The sequence below is a fragment of the Hibiscus syriacus genome, unplaced genomic scaffold, assembly GCF_006381635.1.
Source record: "Hibiscus syriacus cultivar Baekdansim isolate YM2019G1 unplaced genomic scaffold, ASM638163v2 tig00015407_pilon, whole genome shotgun sequence".
Taxonomy (NCBI): domain Eukaryota; kingdom Viridiplantae; phylum Streptophyta; class Magnoliopsida; order Malvales; family Malvaceae; genus Hibiscus; species Hibiscus syriacus.
In genome coordinates, this window is record NW_024062361.1 from 15425 (window position 1) to 42261 (window position 26837).

At 32.9% G+C, this 26837-nt stretch overlaps 1 protein-coding gene and 1 pseudogene across 3 annotated transcripts; one reads left to right on the top strand and one right to left on the bottom strand.

Moving 5' to 3' along the window:
* Nucleotides 1-1271, top strand: LOC120207791 (annotated as a pseudogene).
* Nucleotides 1272-3268: 1997 nt separating this feature from the next.
* Nucleotides 3269-11588, bottom strand: LOC120207796 (calmodulin-binding protein 60 B-like). Of its 3 annotated transcripts, XM_039207211.1 has the most exons (10): nucleotides 11563-11586; nucleotides 11508-11514; nucleotides 11126-11280; nucleotides 10510-10585; nucleotides 9222-9280; nucleotides 7885-8378; nucleotides 7646-7806; nucleotides 6926-7129; nucleotides 5386-5611; nucleotides 3269-4220 (listed from the first exon to the last, which is right to left on the bottom strand). In XM_039207211.1, exons 3-10 carry the CDS (start codon nucleotides 11236-11238, stop codon nucleotides 3637-3639), a joined length of 1917 nt encoding a protein of 638 aa, XP_039063142.1. In that variant the 5' UTR covers nucleotides 11239-11280; nucleotides 11508-11514; nucleotides 11563-11586; the 3' UTR covers nucleotides 3269-3636. The 3 variants fall into 3 exon arrangements, with proteins under 3 accessions (XP_039063142.1, XP_039063141.1, XP_039063139.1); XM_039207210.1 differs by having other exon boundaries at nucleotides 11126-11277; nucleotides 11470-11588; XM_039207208.1 differs by lacking the exons at nucleotides 11508-11514; nucleotides 11563-11586 and having other exon boundaries at nucleotides 11126-11329.
* Between the last annotated feature and the right edge of the window lie 15249 nt (nucleotides 11589-26837).

The window sequence follows — 26837 nt, forward strand, 5'->3', positions numbered from 1 at the left end:
ATGAAGTTTGCTGTATTTGTTGTGGTTTTCCCTTTGGTTGCTGCGCTTGCTAGCAACTTTTCCCAAGAATATGACATCACGTGGGGAAGTGACCGAGTTAGGGTAATGAACAATGGTGAGCTGCTCAGTATCTCACTGGACAAAGACTCCGGGGTCAGGTTTCCAGTCCAAGAATGAGTATCTATTTGGTAAGATTTCAGTGCAGCTTAAACTCGTTCCAGGCAACTCGGCTGGCACTGTAACATCCTATTATGTAAGCTCTAAACTTGTGACATGGGATCATGTGCTGCTCTAACCTTGTTTTTGGTTGCAGTTGGCCTCACAAGGATTAACATGGGACGAAATTGACTTTGAGTTCTTAGGGAATTTGAGTGGTGATCCGTACACGGTTCACACAAATGTGATTACTGCAGGCAAAGGAGGAAGAGAGCAACAATTCCATCTCTGGTTTGACCCAACAGCAGATTTCTACACCTATTCCATCCTCTGGAATCCCCAAGTCATCATGTAAAACCTCAAAAATACTTCTAACGTTCGATTAAATAGTCATTTTGATCCTCTTCTTTTTTATTAAAGCATTTTGACCCATAACATTTGACTAAATAGTCTATTTAATCATTTGTTTTTAGCATTTTGACTCTAACGTTTCATTTTAGGGTAAAATACTTCTATTTTAGAGTGTTAATTGTTTGTTTGTTGACAATCAATTTCATCTATAAAGCGGCTTTTTTATCACAAAATAAAACGTTGGGGTCAAAATGCTAAAAAATAGAGGCTAAAATGTATATTTAAACAAACATTAGGAGATTTTATGTTATTATGACATTTTTTTACACAAAAGCAGCTGAAACTCATAGTCCTTTTTTTCTTTAAACCCTTTCAGTTTCTATGTTGATGGGAAGCCTATCAGACAATTCAAGAACTTGGGGTCTAGTAAAGTTCCATACCCCAAGAGGCAGGCAATGAGGGTTCATTCGAGTATTTGGAATGCGGATAGCTGGGCAACAAGAGGTGGTCTAGTCAAAACAGATTGGAGCAAAGCCCCTTTCACAGCTTCCTATAGGAACATGAGTGCACAAGCATGCATTTGGAGTTATGGCTCTGGGGCCGCTTATCCCTGCAGTTCCAGTTCATGGCTAGCCAAAGAGCTGGATGCACCCAGCCTGCAAAGATTGATGTGGGTGCAGCAGCATTACATGATTTACAACTACTGCATGGACCCTAACCGATTCCCTCAAGGACTTCCTCTCGAATGTATTGCAGCAACTTAGACAAAAAATGCTATACTTTTAAACCCTTAACAGTGGTCTAGTGACAGAAATTCACCTTTGTCTAGGATTCAATGCCTAATATAATAAGAAAAAAAATGATACACTCACTCTATTCATTTTCTTTGCCAACGAGCACACAATCTATATCACATATATTTTACCAAAAATGTTAGAAGATATATAGGAGTAAGTATAATGATCGTAAAATTTTCTTTGACATGGTCGTTGTAGTATAGTGGTGAGAATTCCCGCCTGTGACGTGGGTGACCCGGGTTTGATAATGGCGTTTTTAAAAATTTTCCCATCCCTTCTTTCTTTATACGGAAAGAAGCTGTAAAAATTAACTAAAAGGCTTAATGGTAAAAAAAACTGTAACACCCTAATAACTTGAACCCGAATTTTTTTTTAGTGTGGTAATCGAAAAATTATTTTAAGGTTTATAATATTAAGTATAAATATTGAGAAATATGTTAGATTCGATCAAATTCATTAGATAAACTTAACTAATGATTCAATTCAGAACCAGATCAAAAAGCAATAAATTAAGTCTGGAAGCTTGCCAGATTTTCTCCTCTTCATGGAAGGACTTCCATCTCAAGTTGCTGATGGAGCCGGATAGTCTTTTAGCTGTAAGCTGGATCAATAACCCAAGATTATCCTCACTTCCCTTTGCTGAAATGATCACTAAGTGTAATACTTTGTGTGCACGCTACTCCTGGATTGTAAGTTTTGTGCATAGAGAGAGGAATGTCGACGCTCACGTCTTAGCCCAAAATGGGATAAGGAGAGGTATACCATTAGTGTGGTTGATAGTGAATGGGTAGAGGACGAGCTTCAAGATCGGCTTGAACGGTTCCTGCACCAGGCTATGCAGGTATTCTGCTTGCTATTCTATGATCTGTGTTTGTGTCTTATGCTGTTTGTTTTGGTTTAAAGTATCTGTGTTGTGTTGTCACGATGTTCGTGCAGGAGGTTTTTGTCACCGATGTAATCTGCATTTTTGGCACAGTACGTTGCATTCTTTTTCCTCTTTTTAGGTGCAGTGAGGTTTTTTAACGATACATATACCTTTGCTAAAGTCTAGTTCCCCCCGATAATAATATTACATTCCCTATTCAAAAAAAAAATTATAAATCGAAAGTTTAAGTACCCAATTCAAAAGATGGTAGGAATGAGATTGCACATGACATAAAACCTAATTACCAATTAGATGAGATTTTGAGACTTATGTGTCAACTTATTATGCTGTGGAAATTAGTAATTGAGGATAAGTGTCAAATCCAAACCTCATGAAATATAGATGGCAGGATTTTCAATTAGAAGGAGAAAAAGCCATTTCCTCTTTACCCCTCCAAAATTTCGTCAATTGCCATGAATTAGGGTTTGAATGAAAGAGAGAGAATGCTCAGGTTTATCAATCATGGACCGATATTATTAGAAGAGATAACCTCATCAAACTCACAACATAAACCGGACATTATTGTGAGAAACAATTATGGACCCTAAATATGGATCATGAAATTAACAAACAAAATGTTTATATAGAAGAAAAAAAAGGTCGAATATCAAAAACTACACACGAACGTTATTAAAATGTGAATATTATGCATAAACTTGGATTTTGTGCAATTGTGTTCATGATTTTTTTTATTCAATTTTCACAAATCTCTAATATTGCTATCGACGCAATCATTTTATGTTCACACATTGAATGCACAAATGATTATAGTTATTCAACATGAAAATGAAAGTGTTTATTTACATTTTTAAATGTGTGCAACTGAATCAAAATAAAATTTGGGTATACTACGCCAGAAGTACCTAGACTACGATCAAATGGTCACTTTGATCACTAAACTTTCAAAAATTTAAAATTAATCATTAAATTTATTAAAAAGATACAAAATTATAATTAAATTTTATAAAATGTTGCAAAATAGTTGAAGTAAAGATACGGTAACCAAAGATTGTCAAGAAAAACTTGGAGAGAAGAAACATATCTGGAATCCCTTTTATAGGGGATAAGGTATCATATTAAACTTGAAAGGCGACACTCGGTGCAACATGAAAGATCAGTAAACCAAGTTAAAAGCAAATCTTAAACCCCTCACCTCCACCTAAAAACTCAAGTATCAATTATACACATGCATGCCAATGGTAAAATAATATTACAAGGGAAGTCAAAGAAACAGATTACTACAGTACAAGACACTGTACAATCAGGGATTCCAAATTGTCCAATTGGAAGGGTCTTCAACCAATAAATTTCACGCTTTCAGTACCTGTAATCCCCCCGGCGGCCAATGTACCTGACCGAACAGTTCCGATTAACTTCAAAAACCATAGAAATGAGACTTCGATTGCACTATTCTTCTTCCAACTCTACTATCTGTGCCCGTCTCTCAGCGGCTTTTTTCCTGATAAAGAACCCCCATCTCATTGCTGCTTTAATCTTCAGCCACCCAGCAACAGCTTTGGCAGGACGTGAACGGTACTCATCTCCAAAGTGTGGCATTGGGGACGGCATGTAATTTGGGAATCCATACCCACCATCATCCGTCATATTAATAGAAGCTTGACCTCCCATGCTGAAGAGGCGGAGAAGGTGCTGCATATCTTCGTTCTCAAGCATTTCATGACTTCTTAGGCGAATTTCTTCTTCTGAAAATAAGTCCCCAACTGCCTTGTCTCTGCTGTTCGTCCAATCATCGAAAGAACTCAGATTTGATGGCTGCATTGAAGAATCAACATTTTGGAAACCTAAGGCAGATGATTGTGGGGGAGCCAGACCCAGTCCAACATCGTCATCATATATTGAGCTTTGTGGTTGCTGAGAATTGTTAATCAGGTCATCTGGCACAAATTGCATACTCTCAAATTGATTACCAGAATTTGAATTCACAGCCTGGGACTGCCCTGAGTATCTGGGAGACCTATTATCATTGTAAGCTGCAGTAACCAAAATAAAAGAAATGAAATTACCCGACTTCCAGCAAATTGGATCATTAAAAAAAATGAAAAATGGTGGTTCCAAACCTAAAAGATATATCAAGATATTAAGACCTCAAACAAGAATCCAAGCTCTAACAACAGACAATAACCTTAAAAGGGAAAATATCAACCAAATCTTTTAAAAGAGAAGTATTTGTTTAACTATGAAATAATAAGATTTTCATCTAAAATCACAGCAACTAGGCTGTAATTCGCAATAAAAATCTCGATGTAGATGCCTGAGAGGATATTGCTGATATTTCCCTACAAGCATTTTTTTCTAGGCAACTTGATAGAAAAGGAATTATATCAGAAAGAATGATATATAGTTGCAACTTGATAGAAAAGGAATTATATCAGAAAGAATGATATATAGTTCCCTCTAAACAAATTTATCAGATACAGATAAAGAGAAACCAAACAAAAGTGTACTCCATTATCTAATGCTTGAACTTAACTTTCACCCAAATATCTATATTTTTTTCATAACTAATCCACAAACATAAAAACTCCCAATATGAAGAACGTGGCTGCGGATTTGTTTTACATTTTCTTTTTAATCTGAAATGTTACATGAAAGTAGCTATGAAGCTTGAAAACTTTTAACACCTTAAGGCCCGAAACCCATGCTAAAACATTGATAGCACTCACACCTATCTAGAGATCTTGCTGACAAGGAGGTTATGCCATACCATGATAGACAAGTCCAACCAGTTTTATTGAACAGACAGACAAATCAAGATTTCTCCAAGATTGTGTTGAATAACTTCTTACAAGTCCAAATCAGACAAAATTTTATAAAAAAACGACGCAGAAAAAGGAAATTTTACTACGGTGATGCTAGATGAAACAGTTCCATAAATTATTTTTGGAATTTGATTATCTTTGGTTGTACCATCTTTGTATCTATTTAGCTTACTTGAAAGCAAGCTTCCAGCCTTCGGAAAGATACTTTAACCATAACATTGCTTCGTATACCAAGGAACAGGGAAAACAAGCAGGCAGGAAGAAAAATGATGTTTATATTCACAACTCCAAAAAGATTAAGTTGAGCTATCCATAGCTTAAATGAAAATTCATTTCAAACTAAAAGTTTATAGTAGCCACTAGCCAGAGTGCTTACCTCCAACTTGCGGGCTTGGATGCACTTGCTCAATAGGAACTGGAACTGGCAACTGTGGCAACTGCAGCTGATGAACAGCATTTGGGTCATCTGCTGCACCCATCTGAAGTTGATTCCGGGAGCTTGACCTCCTATTTTGCTTGAAGTTCATCAGTGATTTTCCATCATACTCTAAGACTTCATTCCAATTGTCATAAGCTTTCTTCACCAATGTATCTACATAGAGCTGCAGAAATGTAGTTTCCCTTGTTAATTTAATGAATATATTTTATAAAATTAGAGAATAAGAGTATCAAGAGCTTAAGCAGTTGAAAACAAGCCACGGAACAATTCATGGTCAATCAAAAAACAAAACAAGTACAATTATATTTAGGAAGAAAATCAATGCAACATCATGGTAATAGATAAATTTAAAATTAACATTCAGCAAGTTCCCGATAACTCTTTTATCACTTGTAAATTAAAAGAATCTCTTTAGTTCATTCTAAACCATATATTATAGAATTCATGAAACAAGCACTGCAATTAAAACACTGTTGGTTCACCCCTGAAACAAATCAAATGACACTCCCAAGCTTTTTGGATAACATGGCTATAGACCATTACCAGAAAATAAAATGTCAATATCCAGGACAATATATCAGGAACAAAGGGGGAAATCTCACATTAACCTTCTCATGCTCAGAGATAGAGGGAAGTAGCATAAATTTCAAGCGCCCAAAGAGTTAGAAACAGTATGCAACCATCAAATTTTCATATGATAGAATGGTGTACCATACTACACCAAAAAGACTATCCCCATTCCTTAAAGCCATCAACATTTTTTTCAACCGAAACGTCACAAATAATATTGATAACACACAAAACTAAAGCCAATATAGCTGATTTTTAGTTTCTTTTTTATTTGAAAAATATCTGTAGAACATTAACAGAGAAGATATTTGACATTAATCCATTGGTTAACACATGATGCAGTTGACTAGAAATACAATAACCAAACAAAAGCCCTTTCTGCAAGATTTGTCACTATTATTAGATTAATGAACATCTAACCCAGACATGCAAACTCCCACAGATGCAAGTTAATACCATAGCAACTCAGCCTATCAAGCCATGAAAGTATCCACATGCCCCACAGCTTCCCTACATCTTTCATGCTTTTTGGTTCATTAAGTTATAAGCCTAGAGCACCCAACCTTCCGTCCATCCAGCCAAATACCCTCTACTCATTTGGAAGCAAGTCTAATTGGTAAAGTGGGTAAACATAGGATACATTACATCAAAACAAGTTGCATTATACAACCATAAAAGCAAAAAGAGCATTCTTTTAGCATATAAAACAAAGTTATACCATGATCAAAAATTAACTTATATAATTCAGATAAATTTCGATAAAATACAAGAAATACTTAAATATATATATATACACTTTATAAGGCTCAGAAAACATTGCTGCTAACACATCCCACATGCTAGCCTCTGAAGCAAAGGAGATGTAGCATTTCGTTAGAAACTGAAAAATAATATAAATCTTACCCACCTTCTGACTTTCAGATAGAGAATCAGCTGATAAATACTGTTCTCCAGAAATAAGACCATTCAACTCGTAGATGTTATTAAACACAACACCAACATTTCTTGAATCATCATTATAATAAACATAAAGCTTCCCACTCAGCACACAAGTCTTTGCATGATCGAGGAGAGCTTCCCACATCTTGTTTGACATGCCACTTCCGAGAATCTACAAACACAAATAGTAATATCAGCAAGAAACTACAAAACAATAGTATTTTGAATTTTATCGACAGAGGATCAAGGACTGTTTGATTATAGAGAGCGATAGTAAGGTGGCTGTGGATTGGATTAAGGGGGATGAATTATGTCCTGTTGTATATGCCTTCTTGATTAAAGATATTGTTCATAGGCTTAATGCCTTTGAAGGTGTTGTTATATGGGTTAATAGGACAGCCAATTTAGAGGCTGATGCCTTAGCTAAAGAAGGCATAGGCTGAGTTAGTAAAGTTGTTGATGGCTGTTTAGGGTTTTTCTTGATTTTCTGTGTTTTGTAAGGGGATTACTATTGTTGTTTTCGTTGTAATTTATTATGATGAATAATATATAGGCACTCTTTTCCCCCTTCCGTTGATTAAGGAGCTTCCCTACAAGATCCATTAATCAAGAAGGGGGTTTTTAACGAGGCCTAGCATTCTTATAAAAAAAATAGTATTTTGATTTCAGAAACAAAATTCAAACTCACATTTCGCAACTTTTTTTGATCCTTGACCACAAGCCGCAAAAAATTTTCAACTGTGAATATTCCCGCTCCATTAAGCCTCTTGTGGAATGACCCATCTTTCCCAATCTTTTCCAATCTCCATACTTCATCATTCAATGCAGGTGGGTAGTGCTTCTTATACACTGTCAAACAAATCAATTAAAAAATTTCCAAGAAACCAACCAATGAAAATAGATAATAGTAAAAAAGTATGAACTCACGTTCGCCTCTGTGATCCTTGACAGTAAAAGCCTCTGTCTTTGCTTCCCGTATGTGTATACCCTCACAACATCCGGAAGCAACCTTCAACCCAAGCCTAAATTTCCTGCTTCTTATCCAACTTGAATTGTCAGTAAAAGTGAGATCACCTAGTGTCCCTACCCCCTCTTTGAGGGTCACTTGCAAGTCACCCGTCAACAGTGGTCTTTTTCCTTCACGCTCTTTTACCACGCGGCTCTCAAATTCTTCTTGAGTCCAATCTTCATCATCCTCATTGTTGAAATCACCTCCAAGTACAACCACATCTAGCTTTACAGAGGCTTCGGGTCCAGTTGTTACAACACGTCCATTGCTAGAGTCAACTAAAACAATATGGATGGCAGCACCCTGCTCCCCTTCCACCCCTCCTCCCGTGAAAAGTGGAAGAGACAATCTGGACCTGAAGCGGAGCTGTAAGGTCCGTCCATCTGGACCTTCAAGTTGTTTTGGAGAAGACCTGAAAGCCAAAAATTTTATAGCATTCTTTATATACATCACAAAAGATGCGGGATATGACATTGGGAACTAGAAAAGTAATGAGTCGCGACGAGAATATAAAGCTTAATGCTGAAGAAAGAGGGGGGATCGTAAAAAATAACATAAAAAAATAAACTAAACCTAATTCCACCAAGGTTCCTGTAAAATTGTCAAGTTTATTTCAAGAAAGTAGAATACCAATCAACCAACCAAAAACTAACAAAAGTTACCATAAAACCAAGCTTATTGTATGTTTTCATGAGAATCATATCCATGCATTAATAAGGCCCGAGTTCATCCAAAAGCAAGAAATTAATTAAATAATCTAATTAAAAAAAGGGAAAAGAAAAGAAATAAAACAGAGAACATTTAAAAATTCCTTCAGAATTTCATAGCAGCCCTTTAATTCTCATGCACAATGCTCTTAAAATAGCTACTAACTGAGTCTAAAACAAAAAAAATAGAATTAATGGACACCCTTGTCACCACTCAGTTGATAAATATTCAGCAAAATACCTATGAACCTCAAAGTTAATGCCAAAAATATCCATAGTAACAAAAAAGGTAAAAGAAAATTGTCTAGTAAAAACCTGTGATTATTCTCACACCATCATGCATAATTCTACAAACATTCTGGAGATTCTGACATTCTTTATTCCATTTTCTCCTTTGGTTTTTTCTCACATTCTTTACTCCGATTATCACTAACATAACAACCCCTACCCACATCATTCTTATACTTGACAAGGATCTTTATTTTTTAGGCATTATAAATAACCAAATTGCCTTTGCAGCCATAAATGAACAAACATTAATACTTTACCTCTCATTAATTATAGGAGGGCCTAATTTTGCCAAGGCTCTTTCAACCTCTTCACTTACCTGCAAAACATCAATGCAGATATAAGGAAACAACCAAGGGAAGGAACGTAATCCAAAGAAGGAAGGATGCTACAACTCAATCTCACATAAAGAGGTGTTAATCTTGGTTTATAACTGAAAATATATGCAAGAATAATGCAATTTATGACAGCAGCAACAGATGGCCAGTCATACCAAAATCTCAATGAATGGCCCATCTTCAAAACTAACAAGACAACAATAAGGAGAGAGTTGGCTTAGTCCTAAAGTACAACAAGAGGAAAGCCTTATATAGAATTTAGGTTTTGGAAGAAAATATGCAAACAAATTAAACAAGAGAATCAGCATTTTCAGTCACTGAAATATAAAGGATTCACTTAAGTCCACAAGAAACTGAGACCTTGAAGAATGGCTATCCAGAAGGAGGCCACGGGTCCAGGTCCACCTATTATGATGGAGCTAAGGGCTATCCAGAAGGGCTTAATTTTCTTTGATTCAATGAAAGGAGGTATTAATGGTCGTTTGTTGTTAGAATCAGACTGCAAATTGGCAGTGGATTGGGTCAAGAATGGAACTTTCTGCCCTCAGATTTTTGTCATTCTTGTCAGGAACATAACAATTAAGCTAAAAGAAGTTGAGGGTGTTATTAGATGGGTTGCTCGGACAGCCAATATTGAGGCTGATGGGTTGGCTAAATCCGCCATTAGCTAATTCCAGTGTGTCTTAGGGTTATTTTATGTTGGGATTTTCAAATTGTTGTAAGGGGCTTATCTTCTTGTTGTAATCTTATGTATTTTCATTAATGAAGTTTAAGGCACTCTTTTCCTCCTTCCTCTGAAGAAGGAACTCATTATAAGTTCCTTATTCAAGAAGGGGGTTTTTAACGAGGCCTATAATTCCTATCAAAAAAAAAAGAATGGCTATACGAATATATTGTAAAGGAATGTGTGAGCAACCAGTGTACAAAAATGGCAGTTGTGCACTAAACAACAATAGATGAATGTCTATGTGCATCTGACACCAACTCAGGGGTAAAACTCTAATCAGCAGAACAATACTACTAAAGAACATCATCATACAATTTAAAGCAGTGTCTTTAATCTTAGATGTAAGAAATGTGCTAACCAACATTATATCAAGAGAAAGGAAAAACAGCAGGTTGGTCAAGCATAAAATGATTTTTTACTCAAATCCTTCTCAACGGGAAAAATGATTGCACATAAAGAAAACTATCAGGAAATAGGTCTTACAACTCTACGAAGAATGGGTTCCAATGATGAGCAGAGCTTCTGCAGGCTGTCCACCTTCAGAGCTTCTACAATTACACTGCATGAAATATAAAGTAATCTCTGAGAAAACCACTTGGTCCCTTAAAGAGAAATAAGACTCATCATTTGTTAAGCCTGTTAATGTGATTTAATATTCCCAATGTATAAGACAATCAAATGACAATGTTTCAGTTAATAGTTCGTTAGAAAATATTTTTATTTCGTTTATCCTATTTCCCTGATTGGTTAACGGTTCTACTACTTTTCTTTCATTCTAGAGACTTGCAGCAACATTTTCTTCATATTTAAACTAGCAGAAAGATCATAAGCAACTAAATGAGAAGTGTTATTATAAACAACGTAACAGTTCTACGGAAAAGCAAAGCTAAACATTTTGTTGGCAACAATTTTTAATTTATCAAAAATATTATTTTTCTTTCATATCCAAGTGCAATTTTTTTTTTGCTTTTGCTTTTTGTTTAAGAATTAGACATAAGCAACTAAGATACACAACTAACCAAAACACACTAAATCAAAACAAGCAAAAAAATCATTGTTTACACGATACAAAGAAAAGGATAAACTACAAGAAAAATACCTAGCTAAAGCGGGGCGTTTCTTCTCTGGCTGCTGGTCTTCGTCTCCTTCCAAACTCCTCTTTCCTCTGGCCATACTATTTGTCCTCTCCATATACCTAGTTTGCCTCTGCATTCTCGCAGTACCAAATTTAAAACCCTAATTTCCCCAGATCTGCACGGAGGCAACAAAACCCCTAAAAGATTACTATTCAAATAGAAGACGTCAAATTCACTCTACTCGGAACCCTAATCTACCATTCAGACACCAAAAACAAACTAAAGAAAAATCAGCAAAATTTGGAACAAACAAACAAACAATAAACATAAAATAAGAAGAAATGGTGAGAAAATGAAAGTGAAATACCTGAGGAAAATGATAAATTTGAGAAGCGTTTTAAGGGAGGTGTTTGGGGGGAAAGAAAATCGAAGAAAATGATTTGAAGCAATGATTGCATTGTTTTATATAATCTTTTCGTCTCACGGTCTACTCAGGCGACTCTGCTTAGCCCCTAAAGAGTTTAGAGGAATTATCTCGTACGGCATGATTCACTGTATGGCGTTTATTCTTTTAGCTTTTTCGGCCTTTTGTTATACGAATAGGGTTAGGTGAATGAGATTATGACTTTAAGTGGACTTTGTGGTGGATTTGGGGGATCTTAAAAGCGATTACGAGAACACTGCTGCACTGGATACTTATTACTACATTGGATTATTGTTATTATGGTTATATATCTATGTTTTTCTTCTTATGCAAATGCAGCTTGTTCATTAAAAAAATATATTCAATTTTATAAATATTAAGCACATTTGTCTGATTGATTAATTTTAGGTATGACTCATAAATATATTGATAAAGCTTTCGCGGTATGGTATATAGTTAATTTTGTAAATATGTATCAGGATTTATTTATTATAAAATGATATGTAACCAAAACATATGGGACATTGAATAAAAATTCTAGCGCCACCTAAGACATCGATGACGTAAGTACATTGCTGAACCTCGTTAAAATTCTTGTGTTCTTTCCGTTTTCTTTACCCGATTATTCAACAATTAATTTATTCATCTTTATTTTTTCAAATCCGTTATAAGTTCTAAATTCGTCACGAGTACTCTCTTCCTTTCTCTTACAGTGCTTTATTTTCCTCTCCTTTAAATATGATTAAAATCATATTTAAAATTTGTCAACAAAATCAAAATTATAATTAATGTTTATCATAGTAAACTAAACATATAACTAAAATATTTTTTATAAACATTAACACAAAATTTGTCACTTTATATCACATAAATATTATATAAGAAAAAGATTAATAACTCGTCCAAAAACTCAAACAAAAGGTACGTTGCATCATAAGTTATTTCTGTACCTAACATTATACCTACTGGGTATACGAGGGCCTATGGACTAAAATATATGTTAAATATGGGAATTCAAATGTTCTACTTTTGAAGTGAAATAGATATTGGTTATCTATATTGATCTTGATTCATATGGTTATCTTATTATTGCTACTTTATTGTTTACTTAATATTACCGAGTTCGAGTGGTTCAACGTATGAATGTGTTTTCATACATAGGTAATGAATAGTTGATAAAAGAAAAACCTAAGTCATAAATCACATCAAAAGATTTAAGAGCACATCATTACTTAAAAGTACTTTTTTTCTACCTCATTTAGTAGTGGAATGTACATAGCTCTAATAGTTTCTAAATCATTAATGTCCTTAATAGCATTTGTAACGTCTTGACTAAATTGAATGCTATTATCTTACTGCATGTAAATATGTCTTTAGTATGGTGAAATTTCACGGTGTTGGGTGAAGGAGTAAAAGTGCTCATGGAGGTGTATGATGAGCTTGTCATATGCATACTATGGTTGATTTAGCATTTGTTGAATTGTTTGTTAAGGGAATATGCTTTATTTGCTTTGTAGTATGTCATATTACAGTACTTAGCGAGAAAAACCTAATTACATATCTAAAATATGCAAAAGTGACCAAATTTGAATATAGTTTACCAAGAATGCTAGTTATTGATAGAAATAATGGATTAATGTGAATTTTGTTATACTTGTTGATGATTGATCATAACTTTATGTCTATGCACGGTTCATTGACGTTAAGTTATATTCATTTAATAGTTTATAAGCTCACCAAAATGTCTAACATTGAAAATTTTGCTCAATAATCTCAAAATTGTTTTAAAGAATATGTAACTCATATAAATAGTCCCGAGATCGGATCCTTAATCTCGAAACTAAAAATCATTTGTCAGGGCCTATCTCGAGATCATCTTATAAAGTCTCGAGACCCATATTGTATGTAACATCCTCAATACCGGGTTAGTGATCAAATCGTAAAGTTTCATAATTTGATGACTAAAATAGAAGAATGAAATAGCTCTATGATTATTGGATGCATATGATGAAGGTTATTTTGTAATTGTTAAAGGAAATAAAGGGTAAAATGGTCATTTGATCATTTAAGGAATTATATACACGTGGGAAGAGAGCTATCTGGAAGCTTTCTTCTTCTTGCTTTCTCTTCTTCACGTGGGGCTAGCTTCAAAAGGTAAGTTCTTTGTTTGTAAATGAATTGTTGATTTTAAGGTTGGGTTTTGATTATTAGATGATAACTAAGCTTAAGGAAAGCTTAAATCATCTTAAAAACAAATGATGGAGAGGTTATGAGGGATTAAAGATTTGGAGTTTTTATATGAAACTTTGGAAAAGAATTGATAAGTAGAATTTGAAGTTAAATTTGACTTGTCAATGGTTAAATTAAGAAGTAGGAAGTGTTAGAATTGGAATTAGAACACATTGAAAATTTGGTATGATTTTTGAATCTCATATGGAAGATAGGATTTTGAGGTTTAAGATGAAATAAATGAATATAGATTGGTTTAAGTATGTATACTAGAGTTAAGAATGAAAAGGGGATGATATATGAAGGGTTTGAGTGGAAATGAAGTAATTTTCGGGTTGAAAATATGATTTCTGGGCAAGGGGAATCGGTACCCATTCAAGGGGAACCGATACCCCTTCAAACGACAGAATTCCAGAATGTCTTGAGGGAATCGATACCCCCATGGTAGGGAACCGATTCCCCCTAAAGAAAAATGTTAATATTGGTTTAATAAGTTCGTTTAAGTTGCTAGTATTCAATTACAAGGTGTAGGTATCTAACGATTACCTCGAAATGTACATTTATGTAGATTCTACGCATAAAGAATTCCGGAACGTTTGGCAAGTAAGATTGATCAAGGGGAAAGATAAGAGATTTGAATTGACTAGTGAGGCCAGGTGAGTGCATATTAATTAGTTTATGGTGCTAAATGGAAACAAGACTTGCGACAAGTCTATTTCCTCTGTTAGAATGCATGAATATATGATTATACGTATATGAATGACATGAATTGTATGTATGCATGATTATATGTGTTAACATGCTTTTGAATGTAATGTTATGAGAAGTATGTGCTATGTAATGTATATATATGAACATATGTGAAACTGAACTATGTGACTGCATGATAAAGATATGAGCCATATGACATGATATATGTGAACATGAGAAAACAAAGTATAAGATATGAACTATGTGATCCTATGAGAATATGAAAAGAAGCTATGTGACTACAAGTATATGTTATGAGATAAGATCTATGTGATTACATGCAACATATGATATTAGATATATGTTTACACATACATGTAGTATGTGACAGAAAAGAAGGAACATGTGGTTATGAGATTAATGATTACACGTACATGTGATACGTGACTGAAAAGAAAAGGTATGTGGTTATAAGAGAAAGAATATGAATAAGTAATGTGAACTGTTATAAATGATAATGCCCATGTTATGTGATATGAGAGCTAGGGGTATAGTTGGCATGCCAAGGGTCGAGGGTTTACCTATGTTCTTCGGGACATATGGACTGTTTACCTATGTTCTTCGGGACATATGGACTGTTTACCTATGTTCTTCGGAACATATGGACTGTTTACCTATGTCCTTCGGGACATATGGACTGATTACCTAGGTTCTTCGGAATCTATGGACTGGTCCTTCGGGACATTGATCGAGCTGTGGTGACAGCATATGTGTGCACAACCTCAATGTACTCACATACCTTAAGTTCTCACTAGTGTACATGGGCTAATAAAGTGATTAAACAATCATACTGAATGTGATATGTATACGATGGGTTTATAAGTGGTTTGAAATGTGTTACGTGAACCATATGATGTTGTGTGTGTATAGTGTTTGATTGAAAATGTTAACAATAAAAGTATGTGATTACATGATAAACTGTTAATGATGAATTATGTATCTGTATGTATTTACTGTAATTAATCTGATATGATTTTATATGATACGAAGAATGCATGGAATTGCTATAACATGATAGAAAAGAACATGCATGTATCGATATATGTTTTAAAATGCATTATAAGTCGTTATGCCTCACTAAGTCTTCGACTTAGCGTGTGATTGTTTCACACGTAGGTTTCGAGAAGAGTAAAGAGTGATGCGGAGCAAGACAGGTCAGTTTCCTTACCAAAAGATCAGATCAGAAATATTTGACAAAGTATGTATTTGTTTATGTATAAAGTGTTGGCATGTAATAAGTCATTAAGTACGAGCACTCTGATAAAGTCTGTATTTTGTTCTAAATAAAGTTTTAAATTTCCCGGGATTTTTTCTTAAGAGTCAAGGTTTGAAAAGTCAATGTGACACTTCGGACTCGTATCCGGGTCGGATACGGGTTGGGGGTGTTACATTGTAACATCCGCAATACCGGGTTAGTGACCAAATTGTAAAGTTTCAGAATTTGGTGACTAAAGTATAAGAATGAAATAGTTCAATGATTATTGGATATATATGATGAAGGTTATTTAGTAATTATTAAAGGAAATAAAGGGCAAAAGGGTCAATTGACCAATAAATGAATTAAAAATGGGATTATAAATGCACGTGGAAAGGGAGAGAATTCTCCAGAGTTCTCTCCTCCTTTCTTCTTCTTCTTCACGTAAAAGCCAAGAGCCAAAGGTAAGTTTATTTGTTTATAATTGAATTGTTGATTTTAAGGTTGAGTTTTAATTATTAGATGATAACTAAGCTTAAGGAAAGCTTAAATCATCTTAAAAGCAAAGGATGGTGGAGTTAGGAGAGATTAAAGATTTAGAGTTTACAAATGAAATCTTGGAATAAAGTTCATTTCTTAAATTGGAAGTTAAATTTGACTTGTCAATGGTTAAATTAAGAGATTTGGAGTGATAGAATTGGATTTAGAACATATAAAAAATTTGGTATGATTCTTGAATTACATATGGAATATAGGATTTTGAGGTTTAAGATGAAATAAATGAATATAGATTGGTTTAAGTATGTGTACTAGAGTTAAGAATGAAAAAGGGGATGATATATGAAGTGTTGAGCTGAAAATGAAGTGATTTTCGAGCTAAAAATATGATTTCTGGGCAAGGGGAATCGGTACCCATTCAAGGGGAACCGATACCCCTTCAAACGAACAAAAATTTCCAGAATGTCATGAGGGAATCGATACCCCCTTAGTAGGGAACCGATTCCCCCTAAAGGAAAATTGTAAATATTGGTTTAATAAGTTCGTTTAAGTTGCTAGTATCAAATTACAAGGTGTAGGTATCTAATAATTGTCTTAAAATGTATAATTATGTAGATTCAAAGCCTAAACGAGTTCCGGAATCATTGACAAGTAAGATCGATAAAAAGGGAAGATAAGAGATTGGAATGGACTAGTGAGGCCAGGTGAGTGCATATTAGTATTATATGATGTTAAATGGAAATAAGACTTGCGACAAGTCTATTTTCCATAGTAAAATGCATGAATTCATAAATAGAAGTATATATGTGTATGATTCATACGTGTTGACATGTATTGTGTATATGTATTATATGGTTGATGTGAATGTGTGATATGTTATGATGATATAAACCATATGATATGATAATAAATTATATGAATATAAAAGATAAGTTATGTGATAAGATCTTTGATATATAAATGAAATATTACTACGTGAATACATGTTATGAGATAATTTAAGTAATAACATGAGAATATGGTAAAAGTGAGTTTATGAGAAAGGATATGAACTAAGTAAGCAAAAGTTACATAAATAATATATATTAACCAGGAGACTTGAACTTTAGTGATACTATGAGCATATAAGATAAGATAGAGGAGAAAGATTCATATGCTTAAATAAAATTATGATACATTAGTTGTATAATAGAAGCTATGGAGTGATATGAAATGATTATAGGAGTTGTACGGAATTGAGTTAAGTAAATAGATTAAATTGTACATAAAAGAAATAATAGAAGTAATATATTCAGGTTTATAAGTATAATGTAGGTTAGGTAATGTAAGTGTATACTAAGAAATACATAATAAGGTAGATGATATGATGTAAATTATATTATGAATTAGTGATGTAGTAATGAGATATAAATATGCAATAAAACTTATGTGTTATATAATAAATATGAACATATGAGAATAAGAGATTAGATAAGTGACTTGGTGATAAAAGCTATATGACCATGGATTAGGTAAATATGAATAATTTAAGTGATATGTAACTATGAGTATTTGAGTATGTATCCATGTGAGTTGTTTCATGAGGTTATATGAAATATTATACTATATGACTATGTGAGTATATGAAAAAGAATATAGGTACATGCAAGTTATATCGAAAGGAGTTGTGTAACCATGCTTGATATGTATTACATGTATGGGAATATAAGAGAATAAAGCATAAACTATATGAAAAGATATGATTCATGTGATGTGAACCATGTGAACATATGAGAAAGTGTATAAGTTATATGTATTACATGATATATGTGATTTTACAAGAAATGACATGAGCTATGTGATTACATGATTATAAGAGATCAGACATGTGATAAAAGATAATTAATATGCATGTGTGAATATGAAATGATATAAATGACAATGCCCATGTTATGTGTCATGAGAGATAGGGGTATAGTTGGCATGCCAAGAGTCAAGGGTCTATGTGGTCCTTCGGGACATATATGTATTCTTTGGAACATGTGTGAAGTCTGGTGAGACACATACTTGATCCTTGGCATATGTATATGATTCTTAAGGAATGATATGTGGTCCTTCGGGACATATATGTATTCTTTGGAACATGTGTGAAGTCTGGTAAGACACATACTTGATCCTTGGCATATGTATATGATTCTTAAGGAATGATATGTGGTCCTTCGGGACATATATGTATTCTTTGGAACATGTATGAAGTCTGGTAAGACACATACTTGATCTTTGGCATATGTATATGATTCTTAAGGAATGATATGTGGTCCTTATGGACATTATTATATGGCACTACGGTGCAATTCTACGCGGCACTACGGTGTAATTCTATGTGGCACTTCGGTGCATTTATATGAGCTGTGGTGACAGCATTAGTGCACAACCTCCATAAACTCACATATCTATAGTTCTCACATATGTACATGGGCTAATCAAGAGATATAAACAAATATATGTTAGTGGTATGATAAATGTTATAGAAATGATATGATGTGTGTGTATAGTGTTTGATTGAAAAAGGTTAAGCATAAAAGTAGGTGATTATATGATAAACTGTTAATGATGAGTTATGTGTATGTATTTACTGTAATTAATCTGATATGATTTTATATGATACGAAGAAAACATGTAATTTGGTATAACATGATAGAATAGAACATGCATGTATTGATATATGTTATAAAGTGCATTATAAGTTTTTTTATGCCTCACTAAGTCTTCTACTTAGCGTGTGATTGTTTCACACGTAGGGTACAGAAGCAAGAAGAGAAGAGAAGAAGAGTAAGACATGTCAGCACCTCCCTTACAAAATTTCAGATCAGAAAATAGAGGATTTAAATGTTTTTGGTTATTTTGAGTATAGTTGGCATATACTAATTGGTTGAATTAAATATGCTATGATTGATTTTGGTTATTGTGGTCAGTTTATGTAACTAAACCTCTTTTACTTTGATGAAATGTTTTAAAAATTATTTGAATTTTATCAAGAGTCAAAGTTTGAAAAGTCAATGTGACACCTCAGACTCGTATCCGGGTCGGGTACGGGTTGGGGTGTTACATTTAATGGTATCAGAGCTACGGTTTAGTCGATTCTCGGCATAAACCGGAGTCTAGAGTGTCGTAGAATGTATACATGCCAACAAAATAGAAAAAAAATTCTGATATGAAATTGTAAGGAATATGATGTCTTGCTGATAGAATAAGTTTAATAGAATACAATAGAAATGTGATTATAAGAAATGACAAAGTGAATCGATAGCTGACAAATCTGATGGTGATAGCAATTCACCTGCCCTGGCCAGGCAGGATGAAGAGCAAAAACCTTAGAAAGTGTCTTATAAGATTAAAGGTTGATTTCAGAAATTGAAATCATATTCGAATAGTTATAAAAGGTTCTCACTGTTTCGAATCGAAAAAGTGATAGAAAGAAGTTTTGTTATAAAGTGAATAAGATAGAATATGGTGAGCAAGTGTCACCATAAGGATGTTAAAAGATCTAAGGATGTGGTTAGAATTTGTGGAAAGTTCGAGAATAAGTGCATCAGTGACAAGCATATAAGATATATACAGTCAGAGTTGATGAGTTTGAAATAAAGGAATAGTACTGTGTATTAATAAGAATGTGGATAGAATAAGGGTTTGTATTTTGGATGGAAAGAGTTAGCGTTGGCTAACCAGATTATGTGATGGAAAAGGTATAGAATTTAATATTTTGAGATGTTGTCATGATAAGACAACCAAATATGAAATGGATATGGATACAATTGTATATTTGGATCATAGTACTGTGGTATAGTAAAGGGAATAAGGATTGGTATATTTGAGTAAAGCTGAGGATTGATAAGAAGAGTTTAGGAATGGGTATATCGATGATCAGTTTACAAGACAAAGTAAGTCAGAATGTTCAGTTGAACAACGGAAATTATAGGATGTATGAGAATGGAGGTGAAATTGACAAGTTAAGTGAACGAATTTTGAGATAATTTCGATTGGAAATGATGTATGTGATTGGTTGATTAGGGTTGTGTTCTAGTTTGGACAGATGTTATTGATTAACTGTCAGAATAAAAGTGATAGAGTTATAAGATTGGAATAAAAGGTAAAGTTGAGGTAATCAATTATGATGTGAATCTGAATATTGTTGGGTATTTTGATCAGATAGCTATGATGTAGAAAACGATATAAGTATTTGCATGGAATTTTAAGAAATGAAAATACAAGTATAAGAAATAGGTTATCAAAGTTATGAGGATGCAATGAAGATTGGTATATAGCGATGAATATAGGTGATAAGACAAGAGTATGTGAACATTAAAGGAAAGATATGATTTGTGTATAAGGAATAAATAAAGGAAAATGGAATAAAGAAATGAAATGGGATTGAGTTAAAGGATCAGACACGATAAAGGTTATATGGAAGTGTAGGTGATAATTTTGGATATACAAGTGAGCAAAGAGGGATTGGTGAGGTGAAAAGATTTTATAAAGTGTATGTTGAATCATATTTAAAGAAGATTTAAGGTCGTGTTCTTGGTTAAATGATGATGGAAAACGAATTTGGTTATTATTATAAGGTAATTAGAGATGGATTTATGATGTTGATTGATGAAAATGGATTGAAGTTGATGGTTGTTGTTTAAGTGATAAGTGACATGATATGAATATATATATATATATATATATAAAGGAAAAAGGTAATTGAAAAGCTAAAGGATTGAAAAGTAAGTTTCTGATGATGACAAGAAAGATTAATTAAATGAAGCAACATGAGAACTTTAGAAGATATGTTTCTATCAAGATGTCCAGTGAAAATTCGAGGACGAATTTTCTTAAAAAGGAGGGGAGATTTGTAACATCCGCAATACCGGGTTAGTGACCAAATTGTAAAGTTTCAGAATTTGGTGACTAAAGTATAAAATGAAATAGTTCAATGATTATTGGATATATATGATGAAGGTTATTTAGTAATTATTAAAGGAAATAAAGGGCAAAAGGGTCAATTGACCAAGAAATGAATTAAAAATGGGATTATAAATGCACGTGGAAAGGGAGAGAATTCTCCAGAGTTCTCTTCTCCTTTCTTCTTCTTCTTCACGTGGAAGCCAAGAGCCAAAGGTAAGTTTCTTTGTTTATAATTGAATTGTTGATTTTAAGGTTGGGTTTTAATTATTAGATGATAACTAAGCTTAAGGAAAGCTTAAATCATCTTAAAAGCAAATGATGGTGGAGTTAGGAGAGATTAAAGATTTAGAGTTTACAAATGAAATCTTGTAATAAAGTTCATTTCTTAAATTGGAAGTTAAATTTGACTTGTCAATGGTTAAATTAAGAGATTTGGAGTGATAGAATTGGATTTAGAACATATAGAAAATTTGGTATGATTCTTGAATTACATATGGAATATAGGATTTTGAGGTTTAAGATGAAATAAATGAATATAGATTGGTTTAAGTATGTGTACTAGAGTTAAGAATGAAAAAGGGGATGATATATGAAGTGTTGAGCTGAAAATGAAGTGATTTTCGAGCTAAAAATATGATTTCTGGGCAAGGGGAACCGATACCCCTTCAAACGAACAAAAATTTCCAGAATGTCATGAGGGAATCGATACCCCCTTAGTAGGGAACCGATTCCCCCTAAAGGAAAATTGTAAATATTGGTTTAATAAGTTCGTTTAAGTTGCTAGTATCAAATTACAAGGTGTAGGTATTTAATAATTGTCTTAAAATGTATAATTATGTAGATTCAAAGCCTAAACGAGTTCCGGAATCATTGACAAGTAAGATCGATAAAAAGGGAAGATAAGAGATTGGAATGGACTAGTGAGGCCAGGTGAGTGCATATTAGTATTATACGATGTTAAATGGAAATAAGACTTGCGACAAGTCTATTTTCCATAGTAAAATGCATGAATTCATAAATAGAAGTATATATGTGTATGATTCATACGTGTTGACATGTATTGTATATATGTATTATATGGTTGATGTGAATGTGTGATATGTTATGATGATATAAACCATATGATATGATAATAAATTATATGAATATAAAAGATAAGTTATGTGATAAGATCTTTGATATATAAATGAAATATTACTACGTGAATACATGTTATGAGATAATTTAAGTAATAACATGAGAATATGGTAAAAGTGAGTTTATGAGAAAGGATATGAACTAAGTAAGCAAAAGTTACATAAATAATATATATTAACCAGGAGACTTGAACTTCAGTGATACTATGAGCATATAAGATAAGATAGAGGAGAAAGATTCATATGCTTAAATAAAATTATGATACATTAGTTGTATAATAGAAGATATGGAGTGATATGAAATGATTATAGGAGTTGTACGTAATTGAGTTAAGTAAATAGATTAAATTGTACATAAAAGAAATAATAGAAGTAATATATTCAGGTTTATAAGTATAATGTAGGTTAGGTAATGTAAGTGTATACTAAGAAATACAGAATAAAGTAGATGATATGATGTAAATTATATTATGAATTAGTGATGTAGGAATGAGATATAAATATGCAATAAAACTTATGTGTTATATGATAAATATGAACATATGAGAATAAGAGATTAGATAAGTGACTTGGTGATAAAAGCTATATGACCATGGATTAGGTAAATATGAATAATTTAAGTGATATGTAACTATGAGTATTTGAGTATGTATCCATGTGAGTTGTTTCATGAGGTTATATGAAATATTATACTATATGACTATGTGAGTATATGAAAAGGAATATAGGTACATGCAAGTTATATCGAAAGGAGTTGTGTAACCATGCTTGATATGTATTACATGTATGGGAATATAAGAGAATAAAGCATAAACTATATGAAAAGATATGATTCATGTGATGTGAACCATGTGAACATATGAGAAAGTGTATAAGTTATATGTATTACATGATATATGTGATTTTACAAGAAATGACATGAGCTATGTGATTACATGATTATAAGAGATCAGACGTGTGATAAAAGATAATTAATATGCATGTGTGAATATGAAATGATATAAATGACAATGCCAATGTTATGTGTCATGAGAGCTAGGGGTATAGTTGGCATGCCAAGAGTCGAGGGTCTATGTGGTCCTTCGGGACATATATGTATTCTTTGGAACATGTGTGAAGTCTGGTGAGACACATACTTGATCCTTGGCATATGTATATGATTCTTAAGGAATGATATGTGGTCCTTCGGGACATATATGTATTATTTGGAACATGTGTGAAGTCTGGTAAGATACATACTTGATCCTTGGCATATGTATATGATTCTTAAGGAATTATATGTGGTCCTTCGGGACATATATGTATTCTTTGGAACATTTGTGAAGTCTGGTAAGACACATACTTGATCTTTGGCATATGTATATGATTCTTAAGGAATGATATGTGGTCCTTATGGACATTATTATATGGCACTACGGTGCAATTCTACGCGGCACTATGGTGTAATTCTATGTGACACTTCGGTGTATTTATATGAGCTGTGGTGACAACATTAGTGCACAATCTCCATAAACTCACATATCTATAGTTCTCACATATGTACATGGGCTAATCAAGTATGTTAGTGGTATGATAAATGTTATAGAAATGATATGATGTTGTGTGTGTATAGTGTTTGATTGAAAAGGTTAAGCATAAAAGTAGGTGATTACATGATAAACTGTTAATGATGAGTTATGTGTATGTATTTATTTACTGTAATTAATCTGATATGATTTTATATGATACGAAGAAAGCATGTAATTTGGTATAACATGATAGAACACAACATGCATGTATTGATATATGTTATAAAGTGCATTATAAGTTTTTTTATGCCTCACTAAGTCTTCGACTTAGCGTGTGATTGTTTCACACGTAGGGTACAGAAGCAAGAAGAGAAGAGAAGAAGAGTAAGACAGGTCAGCACCTCCCTTACAAAATTTCAGATCAGAAAATAGAGGATTTAAATGTTTTTGGTTATTTTGAGTATAATTGGCATGTACTAATTGGTTGAATTAAATATGCTCTGATTGATTTTGGTTATTGTGGTCAGTTTATATAACTAAACCTCTTTTACTTTAATGAAATGTTTTAAAAATTCTTTGAATTTTATCAAGAGTCAAAGTTTGAAAAGTCAATGTGACACCTCAGACTCGTATCCGGGTCGGGTACGGGTTGGGGTGTTACACATATACTTCAAATCAAATCAGTCTCGAGACTATATCAAAAAAGTTTAAATTTACTTATGTAAACCTAAAGAAACTAAGTAGGCCCAAATGATTAACGTATCATTCATGTATGATTTTTTTTAAAATGCTTGGAATGTCATTAAGTACCTTTTCAATGAAGTGAATTGATTGTTTATATTATTTGTTTAAATGATATGATTATTTCGGTATTTGCTACGTTCATTAAGTGTGACATCTTATGTTCGAACATATCTTTTGTTGAGTCAATTGATCGAATAAAATAGTTAAGAGATGTGAATTGACAAATAATTTTTTTGGTGAAGCTTGAAGAAAAATATAAAAAATGAATACGAAAAAACTTCATCAATGGAGTTTATGTCCACTACATTCGTTATCCACACTAAGAATTATTATAAATTAGTTATTTTGTACATTCGAGGATAAGGGGTAACCTTATAAATTTGCTCAATAATTACACTTCAAATTCTTGAGATACTCTCTTAAAGAATAAATTACAATTAACAAACTTTAAAAAAGATCACAATAAATGTGTTTGCACGATTAAAGAAAAAACGAATGGAACACTTGAAAAAAGAATTATAAAAAAGTGTAACAAGTGTTCTTTGGAAACAAAAGGAATATGAATACAATTTGACTCTTTTTTTGCTCAAATTGAATGCTCTAGCTTTCTTTATGATCTCTTATTCTCATCTATACCTTAGGATCTTTCTTTTATATCCCTCCAATCAATTGTAGACGTTTAAGTAGTTGTGGGAGATAATATAACTGATGCATATGGATTTTTTTGCAATAAATGCTAGCCATACACCTAAAGTATCGATATTGTAGGGATGAATATTAGTACTATTTGTATTAATTACAAAACTATAGTCGTTGCGTGGTGAGTGTTGATACTTTATTGAGTAATATCGTTACTAATGTCATAAATAGTATTGCTACTAAACACCCATGAATTTTTTAATTGCCAACTCAAACTTTTAATGGGTTAACTACAGTTAACGACAGACGAATTAAAATCGAATGAACTGATAACCTAAAATACCAAAATCACTCTTTTTTTAACCGGTGACTAAAATTGAGTATACAAAAAATGTAAAAGATCATCCGTATAGTTTACCCCTATTATTTTTACCTCCCATTAAAATGTAACCTTTAGCACACGATTTAGGGAAGGGATACTAATAGGAAAAACTACTTTAATATCACTAAACTTTACGTACTGACTCGTTTATACCATTTAACTTTTAATTTTGTCTATTATAACAATAAACTTTAGTTTTACATTCAATTATGTCACTTTATAATTAAGTCTCTAAAGAGATGCTGACATAGCTAACGGTTGCTGACGTAGTCTGCCACACCAAAACGATATTATTTTGGTATGGTTGTTTTGATGCCTAAAATGACGTCGTTTTAGACAATGAACAATAGGGGTGTATATATTTTGTCACTGAACTTTTAAACAATTTTCTTTTTTAGCAATGTATTTTTTTACCGTTAATCATCGCCCGTCTTTAATCATCATTTACGACAAAATCAGTACCAAAATGTTTGTATTCTACTCCCCATTCTTCTTATATGATTAATTTTATATGAAATCCACTCAAAATCGACGAAATTAAACAAAATAAATCTATCATTTTTTAAATGTTTGGAGTTTTTTTAGATTTATGGGATTTCGAGTGTTTTTTCAAAAATATGAATGGTGAAAAATACTATTTCAAGAAGACAAACAACATATTTCAAAATTAGCCTCATCAGACGTTTATTGAAAGAGATCATAGTATTAATACGTCAAACTTTTAAATGGATTTTTGTCATTTTTCAGTGGGTTTCGTAAAAAATCAATCTTAGGAGAAGAAAGAGAAGTGAAATACGAACGTTTTGGTACCGATCTTGTCACAAAATATGACCAATAACCGGTGATGTTTGGCTGCCAGCGACGACCAGAAAGTGTAGTGCTAAAAAGAAAATTGTTTAAAAATTTAATGGGAAATCGATACACCCCAAAATTTCAGTATCTAAAACGACGTCGTTTTAGGAATTAGAACAGGCGCACAAAAATAACGTTGTTTTAGTGTGACAGATCACATTAGCAACTATTAGTCATGTCATCATTCGGTTATTGACTTAATGACAGAGTGATATAATTGAATGTAAAACTAAAGTTTAGCGTTATAATTTACAAAATTAAAAGTTTAATGGTATAAACGAGTCAATAGATAAAGTTCAATCATATCCAAAGTAATTTTCCCTAATAAATAAATAGAGTGAAAAGAAAATAATAAAAGAGAAAGAAATGGTGTGAAGAGATGGTTGCGCCACGTGGAACGTTACCTGGAGTTACACCGTTGGCACGACCTGGCATCATTCCAGAAA